The sequence below is a fragment of the Augochlora pura genome, chromosome 5, assembly GCF_028453695.1.
Source record: "Augochlora pura isolate Apur16 chromosome 5, APUR_v2.2.1, whole genome shotgun sequence".
Taxonomy (NCBI): Eukaryota; Metazoa; Arthropoda; class Insecta; order Hymenoptera; family Halictidae; genus Augochlora; species Augochlora pura.
This window is the reverse complement of record NC_135776.1, coordinates 13955787-13968129: the sequence shown is the minus strand read 5'-3', so window position 1 is coordinate 13968129 and position 12343 is coordinate 13955787. Positions and strand designations below refer to the sequence as shown.

Below are 12343 nucleotides of genomic sequence, written 5' to 3'. Positions count from 1 at the left end.
CTGCTTCACATGGGATTGTTCTGCCTTTTATTTTCTTTCTTTTTCTTTGACTGTGAGGGCAGCACTATCTCACCAGTAAATTACCAACCAATCGAAGCAAAGACAATTTCTATATTAACCTTCCGTAACGGATCAAGCTGCGGTCTTGTGGTGTATAGGAGTAGGACTCATTACTGTATATGCATTGATTCATGAAGGCCGTAGCAATAAGGACATGTTTGCCGAATCCGTATCTCGGATTTTGTAAGCATTTTTAACATGGCAACTTGTTCAGTGTTAAATGAAATTTGCTCGATCTTCTGTCACTTTTGATAGTATTTCTTACAAGTAGTCGTTTTTTCTGTTACACTGATTTTTGTCTTTAATTAGTTATGAAGAGGGTAATTCTGTTTGTCAACGGAACCGATGTAAATGGCAAGGTGGCTGTAATTTTATATGTAATCGTAACGAATTACGATAAGTTTAATACTCTCCTCTGTTTTATTTTGTTTATTAACTCTTATTTTATACATAAGCCTTATATACGTTACTGTACATCGCATACTTGTATCTGTATTCGATTTTGTTGTATCCTTCACCATTTTTATACTGTACAACCAAAACATATATCATAAAGATTTTCTTATAAATAATAAACAATAGAAACATGTATGCAGTCTTAACATTTTCTCCAATTTTTGTTTTAATAAACGAATTTTACAAACAAAAGTTTGTTCAAACGTTTCTTTATATTCATTGCAATGAACATTTATGTTGTGTGTTGTTTAGGCATGTTGGGTAAAAAATTTGTTAATATGAATACTGTTACTGAGATTTTCATTGATATAATGTATTATGTAAAGAACAAATATAATGTAACTATTTGTCTCGACTAGGTATTCATGGTAACTCATTCGCTAGATGAGTTGCTGGCATCTGCCAGCTCAAAGTTTAATATGACTGCTAAAAGAATATTTACACCACAAGGTGGAGAAATTGACGACATTAAATTAATACGGTATAATAGTTTTGAATATCAATTTTTCCAATAGTCGTATGCAAAATAATCTGAATTAAAAATAAATATTTTACAGGGATGATGATGTCCTATACGTTTCAGATGGTGAGGATTTTATTTCAAAGGATAAATCTATTGCAAGGAATCAGTTAAATAGAAGTTCAGAATGGATTACGTTAAATGTTGGTGGAAAGTACTTTACCACGACTAGGGCTACTTTAACAAAAAAGGAACCGATGAGTATGTTAGCTAGGTAATCTAAACCTTTGCTTCATAGAACTAATACAATTACTATAACTTGTTTTGTATTATTTCAATGAATTTTATTTACAGAATGTTTACTGAAACAACAAACAATAAGCAGAGGATATTACCAAGTAGGCAAGATCAAAATGATGCATTTTTAATTGATAGGAGTCCAACATATTTTGAGCCATTATTAAACTATTTAAGGCATGGACAGATTATTCTCGATGCTAACGTAAATGCGGCTGGTACATCTATTTCTTATTATTTAATTTTAGATGCAAATAATTTCACTATATAAAAATATAATTAATGTATTATATTCGTAACTCTAGGAGTTCTGGCAGAAGCACGTTTTTATGGAATAGAAGGTGCTATTGAAATATTAACTACAATGGTTGACGAGGAGGATCAACAGAAAAGTGGATTAGTATCTTTAACAAGGAAGGATGTACTTAAGGCCATCATGTCAACGCCCTTTTCTTCGGAACTTAGATTCCAAGGCGTTGATTTTGTTGGTGCTGATTTATCAAAATTAGATCTCAGGAATATTAATTTTAAGGTAATCAACGTGAACTTAACATAAAATTAGGTATACTATTTATTTGTAACGGCATCATTTTCTTTAAACACTATCATTTTTTGCAGTATGCAATTATGCGCGGATGCACTCTAGCTGGCGCGAACTTATCAGGTTGTTGTTTCGAACGCGCAGATTTATCTTATGCAAATCTTCGCGGTGCTCAGCTCGTCTGCGTAAAAATGTTATGCGCGAATCTTTTCGAAGCCAATCTACATTCGTGTAATTTTGAAGACCCCGGTGGATTACCTGCCAACATGGAAGGTGCCAATTTGAAAGGTGCCAATCTTGAGGGTAGCAACATGGCTGCTGTAAACCTTAGAGTCGCGACGTTAAAAAATGCTATCCTAAGAAATTGCGATCTTAGGTCGGCTGTACTGGCTGGTGCTGATTTAGAAGTAATTATCTTTTTACTAATCCACAAGGTATCCCATTTAAATCATCTGAAATATCTACAAATATATGTATATGTAATATATTTAATCAATTTAAGAAACATACAGTCGATTTTTAAATGTTTTCTATGCATTTACTTATAGATTCACTGTTCATTGTAAATTGTTGCAAACAATTTTGTAGATATTTAAGAGAACGGATTGAAATGATGGTGTTTTTTTAACTACTAGGTACAGAATGATTATGTTGTTTCAGTGTTGTGACTTATCAGGGTCTGATTTACAAGAAGCAAACCTACGTGGTGCAAATCTAAAGAACACAGCATTTGAATTGATGTTGACGCCATTACATATGTCGCAAACGATACGATAACAATGAATGCAGTGCCCCGCATGCATTGCGGCGGCTTAGTTTCTGTGATCTAGACACTTATTTAATTTATAGAGTAATGAGGATTTAAGTGATTGTGCTGGCACTGCCATTCTTTGATACTTTGCAGACGATCGGAAAGTACAGGCCTAGTATTCGACTGAGATAGTTTTACTAGAGAATGCAAACGAAAGCCCTATTTTGAGGAACCTTTACGTTGTTTTTTATTTTTTCAGGACGACGTTGAAATGGAGGATAATAGGAATAATTACTTAATACATTTTATATACCGTTTATTTTATTTCTTGTTAAAAAATATTTACCACGTCTGTAGTTTCACTTACAGTATTTGCAGTGTTTATTGACGTTTTAACCTTAAAACAAATCATTGAAATCACAAATTCATTTAAATTATTGGTGAGATAAAGTAAGTTTCATTACGTGTGACGAGTATACAACTTAATTTTCTAGAATAATATTCTGCGTGTCTATGTGCACGAAAATCACATACAAATCGTTATCAGAACGAAGCGAATGTTTAATTTTTTTTTTATTTTATTGTTATGTTCGTGAATATTTTTGTTTCATTGAAGGATGTACTTGTTCCTTTAAGTACACGTTCACGTGGGCGTAAAAATGTTGTTTTTCACCTTAAATTATAACTACGAAATAGTAATATATGTAACCAAGTATGCTTATTGAGTTTTTACGATTTACACTGGAGTGAGGAAACAGTTCTTGTATGTAGAAACTATGAAATTCTACAAAAGCTATCACTGTGACCCAAACTTTATATATTCATGTCGGCTAAATGAAACATGGAAGCATACTTATACGTAAATCTTTTAAAAAATGGGAGACAATAACTTGAAAACTTATCTAGATAAAATTTTTAAACGTTATAAGGTTGATGAATAGTCTGACATAACTATAAGTATTGTCTCTCATATTTGCATTACTAAAATTGTATTCAACATTGTTACTAACCTAAAGATGCCTAATTACAGTAATCATACCGATGGTAGTACTATGAAAGGGCCAAAATAGACATTACTGTCATAGACTGTAGTAGGGGAGATGGCCTTAAACAGCTGATACTTTTTATCACTATTCTAGCAATCTGTAATTATTATGTAATGTTAGAATTCAGTCACGTCGTAATTAAGAGTATGTAGTATAATTAACACTTTAGCTACCGAGAACTTTTATCTATTTAAATAATAATCCCAGAAAAAATTTATTAAATCGTACAACTTGAAATGATTCGTTATTAATACAATTGTAATCGGTATCGAGGAATTGCGAAGAAATTGTTAATGTCGGTAGGTAAAGTGTAAAGAAAAAGTCTCCGTGCTAATGCCAATTGTAACATTTAGGGAAAAAACACATTTACCTTGCCAAGTGGGTTTTGACCTTAAGTGCAGCTTAAGCAACTCCACTTTGTATGGTGTTAACTCCAGAGGGTTGCCTGGAATTGTATGTTCTCGATAGACATACTAATTAGACAAGAACCTTGGAAGAAATCGACGCAACTTTCGAATATAGAACAAAGTTTTGCTGTTTGTCTGAAAACATAATTTATTGAAACGAAATATAATGTAAGAAGTCACGAACTTGTGCTTTTCTCTGCATAATTACCCATCTAGATACAGAATGCGGTTTTAATTCCTCTACAAAGTATTTAAATAGGATTTAAATTGGTACGAAGTTCGAAAGAGTTTAAAAATTTCAATATATTATTTTCAATCAATTAAAATAATTAATTGTAGTATTTTTGCTTGTGCAGAGGTCTGAAAAAAGTTATCAACTTATTTTACATACCGATCTATGGTACAAAAAAATAGAAGGAAATTGTTTTTAACGAAAGCTGTAATAAATTTATCTTGTGTTTACTCTTTCTTAATACGGTAATCATTATGCAATGTAAAGAAATGTGAAATGAACAAATATCGTTGGAGTCGCGTGACGCGATTAAATGCAGGACGGCGAATTAAAAAGTAATAATATTGCAATTTATAAATTCTCTGCATGCACGATTGAGTCTTCTAAATCCGATTGCTCCTATAATTTGCATAACTTTATATCAATTTTGAACGACGGGTTTATTTAATCGTGCAGCATTCGCCGAATCGGTATTCCGAACGTCGTGCATTAGTTCCATCGCGTCTCCCATCGATAATTATTCAGCAATTAAGCGCAGTTCCGAACTGCGTTAAATTGTGGGCGTTCATCCAAGTTTCCATTGACGAGTCATCGCAAATTTCTTTAGCGTTGTCTTGGTGCTCGTCCGATAAGCGAGACCAAGGAAAACCTGCCACTTACAAAGTGTTCGTCGAATTGAATTTCCACGTAGCCAAGACTGTTCGCAGTTCCACGGGCCGACCCGATGGAGTACGGACAGTCAGACCTGCAACTTGCTCGCACAGATTTGCCCTAATCTCGTTTTCCGAAGTCCAGGAACATTCACGGTTGCGGCAGAGTTACCTGTGCGCCTAACGAAATTACTATAACGAGGACACCATGGACGTTCCCGAGGACGAATGCGCTCCAATCGGAAATAACTTTCGTCCCAATCATTTTCTACCAACACTTTTGGCAAACTTCGAACGCCAAAGGTTATGATTAATCTTAAAAGTGTCTGGTCGGATTTAGTTGACATACTTTGCATTCAAGATTACGTAAAAGGAATTCGCCTCAACGACAGGTATCGGCGTTTCGTTAAACAATTGAAGAGCAATGGAAAGATTAGAGTGACGAAACGAGCGAACGTTAACAATTATAAGGAATTAAATACAGCGTTAAACACTGGAGCGTAAAATGTGCTTAATTTGATATATTTCGAAGTGTTTAATACCAGAAGAATTTAATAGCAGCGATTACAGCTCGCACAACTTTAGAGTGTTCAGGGGTATTTTATAATTTTCATTAAAATCGAAGAGATAGGCGCCGTTTTACTCGCGTTCTAATTTCAGCTAGTAAATTGTCGCGGGTCAAAGCTATATGAATTTTCTATTTTCCAGGTTGTTCACTGAGCGCCCCATTATTGAATCTCCAGGCAATTTCGTTTGCAAGGCGACGACAGCCGGGTTCTTGTAACACGAAACGAATATTCCGGTGCTCTTTTGGTTACCGGAAGTCTTCACGCACCCCTTTGCCACGATTTCTTTGTCGGGCGATAAACGACTCGCGAATAGGGGCTACATTCGGTGCTCCGTTGATGTTAAATTGCTTTGAGAAACGTGGCTGCTAACCATTTCGCCCGACAGTTCGAGGTGCAGCTTAATTGTGCCGCGAAACAAGTTCACCGTCTTGACTACACCTCCGAAACAGAGGCTTTCAGAATACGAAGTGGAAGTTCCAGATGCGAAACTGCTAAGTGTCAAAGATTCAACTCATAATGTTAATATTATACCGGCAGCCTATGCATTTCATTCTAAAATTACTGTATTTAATTCTAGAAGAGACAGCTGTTTCGCAAGACTGTTTAAGGGCGCCAGAGAGAAGCTATTACTAAGTATCAAATTATTTAATTGGCATAGACTACGTTTGATGACGTGTAACGTTAATTTACGGAAATTGTAGTAACTTATACTGTCAGGATATCGTTGACAATAATTATTATTTATATCTACTTGCAAGAAATTCTTGGAGCTTTTTTAATACAAAAATACCTAGTTAGACTGAAAGAATGTACATTTACGTAATCCATTTGCTTATATTTCTAACAAATTTTTACTTCTACTAGTTATTATTACATGAATAATACATATCTTCAATTGGTTTTGATTCTTATATTTCGGTAACAGGAGTCTTAAGCTTATCAATTAATTAAATTAAGTATCGTACTGTCCGCGAAAATCGAAAGGACGAATTATAAAACAATTTCACTTTTCAGTTCTCATTGCGTTGAATAAACTGTTCCGAAAGTCGTAGCGAATCTACAGTAGATGTTGTAGTTTGCAAGGAATTTTCTTGTACAGTTGATTAAGTAATGCAAAAACCGTGCAGGACAAGGGGTACAAACTTCGAAACACCGTGCCCTTGTTAATCTCCACTAAATTATTGGCGGCCAAAAAACGGTGCTTGCGCATCACCGACACTGCTAGTTGTCAAAGGCTCGTGAAGAAGTTATCACGTAACTCGAGCAGTCGTTCTTCTTGTTAAGTATTCGATAAAACGGCGGCAGAAAATTAGCGGCCTTAGGTGCATCGTAAGGAATTCTATGACCGGACCATTATCTAAAATTTTAGTTACGATAAAAAGTTTCGAGAAGTTCCGTGCGAATTTCGCGCGGTTCGCCCGCTAAAGCCAGCGCAGATGTGTCCGCGCTTTCTCTAAATTAGTCCACGAAAGTCTATATTTGTATGGACATCCGCGGCCTGAATGAGTATACTCGAACATTGGCAGACCATATTCGAATCAGTTGCGGACACTGGGCACAATGTGTGCAGCTGTATCGCACGTGCACCTATTTCACGTGTTTACTTATAAAATGTCATCCACGACAATGGTCCCCTTTCAGTGGCCGACGCGCGACTCACCGGCCAACAGAAACGAAAGTTCGCGTGCCCTATTTCTAACCAAGTTACAGCCACTTTTGTGGCCCGTTATATCTTGCAGACTAGCCTAACCCTGTCAACGTTACAGTATGGTCCTGGACCACGCAAACAATAATTAACGTAAAATTTATAATCATCGTACGGTGTCGGCGAGTTTACTGCTAGAGCGGGGTGTACCCAGATGTTAATTTCTTTTTCGAATAATTTTAGTGAGTCGTAAATAGCGTAAAACTATTTTTACATTTCGTAAATATTTTTACTGTCTCTAGTTTGATTATTTTTCTCATAATTGTACAGAATCGACAGTAATAACTGAGTAAACGATGATCGATGCAAAGTCTGTAATTGTGCTTTCTTCAGACGAGTATCCACTTCCACCCTCTGAGGGTTAACGAATTATTCGATAAAATGAAACCTCTTCGTCGTCAATCATTTTTATTTAATTAATTCTTTGCCTTTGCAATATTTAACTTATACATTTTCCAATTACGTCATTACGAGATAAATTCTGTTATTTAAACGCGATAGCACAACTTCCCGCTGCAAACGAAAGTGGAATCGAACGCAAATTAATTTCATTAATAGTTTAGCGGTTTTCTTTAATGTTTTCATGGCACCTCTCTTACGTATAAATATTATGTCGTAATAGAAAAATGCATATTTCCGCTCCTAGAATAAAAATCGTAAAGATGAAAATCTTGTTTCACTCGCAAGGAACGTGTTCGAATCTCTCCCCTAATCTCGGTTGATCCGAGTCGTTCGTCCGTCGACTCTGTTTAATCAAGGTCCAGCTGTAGTTAGTTTCCACGAGTGCTAATTGATCCGGGCAGAGCCTCAGACGTCGAATTGTTTGCTACAGGAGAGTGCCCATTGAACTTGATCCCGGCGCGGCGGGGTGCACGAAACGTGGCGTCGTAACGAAGCGAAAATCCAGATCGAGGGTCGCCGATACGTTCGACGAGAATCGATCCGGAAAACAGAGAGCTCCGTCGAGCCGGCAAAGCTTGCTCAGGAAAGAGAGACAAAGAGGAGAGAGAGAGAGAGGGAGAGAGAGAGAGAGAGAGAGAAGGAGGCGCGCTGCCGAGCGTAAGAAAGAAGGATTTTTCGAGGCTAGATCTTCCGCGGAGATAGCCTGCGTCTGACAAAGCCGGTACGTGACCACTTGTGCCCGAGAAACTTTCCCTTATATCTTTGGCCACCAACACGGCATCGCGTGTACCTCTTTCTATTTTTCTCCTCTGCCCCCGCGCACCGCTCTCTTGCGCGCTCGAGATAAGAACGGCACCAAGGTCCTGCTCTAAATAGCGAACGGTACCTGACCTTCCGACCTCGACCCTCGTCCGGCACTACGCGACAAGACCGGCACGACGCGATCAATTGAATTTTCGGAAGGCCCCCCGAGCCGTGATCCTGCCAGGACCTCGAGTCCTCGCGAACACCGGAAACGCGAAATTACAGAGGAATTTCACGGGCAGCCGCGGCTCGCGTGCTCTCGATATGAAATTCTTTTCGAACGATGCGACCTTCACCTTTCCCCTATTCCGTGGCCGTTTGCTTCGGATAACGCGACCGCTAGAGAATCGGCGATAGTCATTGATAAACAGATCGTTGCTGCATACCTTAGTTTGAAGACTACGGAATGATTTGCGAAAAATGTCGAATGGTTTTGATGACAATTTTGAGGTTTTCGGGTCGTGTATAGAATGGGTAAGTTTAGAGTCCAGAAATGAATATGGTGGTATGTGTAATCATGGAATGAAGTAATTTTTGCACCATTACCTTAGTAAAAACTTAATTGAACATCGGATTTTTATGTCTTTTATTTTCTAGTATTTTTAGTATATAGGCAAATATGATATTATGTTTGTAAATGTAATGAAGTTTTGGCGAAACTTCCGTTTATGGTCCATCTCAGAATTCGATGAAATTTTGAAAATAGGTTCTTTTTTTACTAAAATGGCGATTGCCAAAAGGATTTTTGGCGACTCGAAAAAAAAATTTTTATCATTTCAATGTCGCACTCCACCTTACCGACTTATCCACTTTTTATTTTATATAGAATATCTTCAATTAATTGTAAAAATGTATCATCACCAGCCTAGTTTACCTCATAGCACCATAAAAATTCACACATATGATCTATAAGCGAATCTTTTCTGATTCCACCTCTAGCTAGACGAGCTCGCAAAGCACGCCACGATGATTCAATATTTTGTGTGTACGCTCCACTATCCGGATCTACGAAATTTGTACTATGGTTCACAGTTTTATGAATATAACCATGATCTTTTAAATTCATATATCCCTTCCAACAATCTGTATGAACTTCCGAACCCACTTCTACATGTTTTTTAATAAGAGATATTAACATAATCTCGTCACGTTTATTGTCGGGACATATTTCCAACCGATATTTCTTCCCTCCTCGCTCTATCATACCTACATTGATAACAAATGTTTTAAAATAAAAGTTATTAAAGCTCGATTCCCTCAGAAAAATAAAATGATTGGCCACAATAATTGCACCTAATATCCATACCCCCTCACGTATACGCCCTTTTTCAAATTTCCTCCGTCCAACTTTGCATTCGTCAATCTCTACTATAACACCACGACCACCTATTGAACCTTTCATCTCGTATCGTCTATCAAGACAAAGAGTACATACTTCTCTGCAGAATGAAAATCTATCGCTAATCGTTTCCGAGGAAACCGTCTCATTTTCAACTATAGAGCACTCATGTTGCATTAGTTCGAATGAAAATTTCCACGCAAAACCATAAGTAATAATCATACAAGTCTCAATGTTTAAATGGCATCGTTCAAACCTATTAAAATTTTCAATTAGAATTCTACCATATAAAATAATAAAAATAATAATGAACCAAGTAATAACTACCATGTATTATGTGCAGCTGTAATCCAATGATCATATTTTCCCATTTTACGACATCGAAAGCGACCTAGTTTTCCTCTCACTTCAACATACATCATTTTATTCTTATGTTTTCCACAATATTTTTCAGCAGGAATTAACCCAAGTTCTCTCACCCATTCTAGTGCTGACTTGAAATCATTCATTTTTTTTACAATGTAAAACAAATTTAAATGACTCATTGTTAAACTATACGACTTATACAACTCTAAAAGCACTTGACAAACTGTCCCATCATACTTACGCATGCGCACAGCACGAACATAAAGTACAAAGTCGGTGTCAGTCAGTCGGTAAAGTAGAGCGCGACATTGAAATGATAAAAAAATTTTTTTCAAGTCGCCAAAAATCCTTCTGGCAATCGTCATTTTAGTTAAAAAAGAACCTATTTTCAAAATTTCATCGAATTCTGAGATGGACCATAAACGGAAGAACAGCCGAAGTTTTTGCTAGGGCGAGGGTATATACATATACAAGTATAATATTATATTTATATTTTTATTAGAAATATTACAAAATAGTAACTGGTATTCTGTTAAATTTTTGCCAAGGTAATGATGTCAAAATTGTTCTGAGTCTGCATTTGTACACACCACGGTATTTATTTAAAGAATTTTAAATACCAAAACTTTAAACTCTCGAGACTCTAAAATTACAGTTGCAAAACAAAGATTGATTCTCTCTATCGATTTAACCCTACAGAACCACGTCAAACTGACGAGTTAGAAATTTTTTAGCACTAATTACTCTCGCAGCCTAATTACTCTCGAGCGGACACGTCTGGCGTAGATGTCCGATTAATTCGCAGTCCAACAAAATATTCATTCGTCGGCCGTGCGATTCGAAAATTCTTGGTTATCGATGACCGTCCACGTTCCCCGGTTTCATATCCGTTCTGTACCGGACGTCCGGTGTGCTTGATCAAATCGGGTCACCCGGTATAACTGCATAACCTAGCTCATCACAGCCTGTTAGCAGTGCGGTTTGTATTATGGGTATGGCCTGTTGCGGAATTGATTGTCGCCAATCTATTTCGCCAGCCTTACTTGTGTTTCGCGGACCACTCTTCCACTCTTTTACCCGCCATTTTATTTTTATCCGCGCGGCAAAATAAAATTCTCCATAAAGTAACAGAAAAAAGCTCGATCTATCGAACATTTCGTCGATACTTAAACGATCTTTAATCGTAGAAAAATATAGCTATCATCGCGATATTAATTAATCGTAAATATCAATGGCATAGTAATTGGATAATTGGTGTCATCTATTGATTATCAATGTTCAAGGAATTACCCAAAGCCTTCTTAAATCGCATCAAATGCTTGTAGAAACTTTTCTGCTTTCTATAATTATTCGCTTTTATTCGTATTACTAAACTTCTTAAAAATGTTAACAATATTTTGCTCGCTTGTTTAGACGTCCCACCCTGTATGTACCGATAGCAATCGAATCCAAACGGGCAGCAATTCCGCGTAACGATCTCTAAAGATCTAACCCTGACTCTGCTGCGATAATTCCGCAGAATGCAATTTGAAAAATTGATTGATTTATTTTGGCAAAATAAGCTCTGGCGAAATAAATGTCGAACACACATTCACCGGTCTTGTCGGCCATAGGTATTCCCAGTTTTTGATACACCTGTTTCTATGCGTATTCCCATTTTCTCGAGATCATCGAGCGCGAAGCTTTCATTTGCAAATTGAATTCCATCCGGTTCGATTGGCTGTAAAATGAAAACTTCATCTCAATATCGTTCATGACGGTGGATGCACATTTGTGTTTTTATCGGGATCGGGCAGCGCACTGGCGAGCTTGTTATCGCGCAATCGTTCTTTGGGCAACGGAGTGCCGATGTTTCTATGGCTAACAAGTTTCGTTTAACGAGCTCGCCGAATTGAAATTTGGATCTTGACTAAATCAACCCCTAGCGATTGATTTTCGAAGGAACGCGCTTGCGCAGGCAAACTTATTATTGATACATTTGTAGTATTTTATTATATTTAAGTTATCATTCATATGTTTATAATGTCCTGTTATATCCAAGTTATCGTTTATATACCTGTAGCGTTATATTCAATTATGACACAATTTTAATGGGGCATCATCATTCGAGTGCAAAGGGTTAATTACATTTAATCATATTCCACCCTTTGCACTCGAGTGGTGACTCTGTAGCACCACTAAAATTGTTATATCACGTTCCTGGACAATATTCATACGGACAAAGTTGTTAAACAATTTTTAAAAGTGCACGAATCACA

At 36.8% G+C, this 12343-nt stretch overlaps 2 protein-coding genes across 2 annotated transcripts in view; one reads left to right on the top strand and one right to left on the bottom strand.

The window, feature by feature from the left end:
• Positions 1-12343, bottom strand: part of LOC144470036 (uncharacterized) — a 63966-nt gene that overhangs the window by 11134 nt on the left and 40489 nt on the right. The window contains exons 3-5 of the mRNA XM_078180815.1: positions 3982-4056; positions 3605-3615; positions 3308-3339 (exon numbers count right to left, since the gene is read on the bottom strand). Coding sequence (XP_078036941.1) covers positions 3308-3339; positions 3605-3615; positions 3982-4056 — 118 coding nt within the window. The remainder of the gene's footprint in view (positions 1-3307; positions 3340-3604; positions 3616-3981; positions 4057-12343) is intronic.
• Positions 199-2838, top strand: LOC144469932 (BTB/POZ domain-containing protein KCTD9). The gene is made up of 7 exons (XM_078180669.1): positions 199-419; positions 876-997; positions 1074-1250; positions 1331-1491; positions 1579-1805; positions 1892-2221; positions 2475-2838. Exons 1-7 carry the CDS (start codon positions 372-374, stop codon positions 2589-2591), a joined length of 1182 nt encoding a protein of 393 aa, XP_078036795.1. The 5' UTR covers positions 199-371; the 3' UTR covers positions 2592-2838.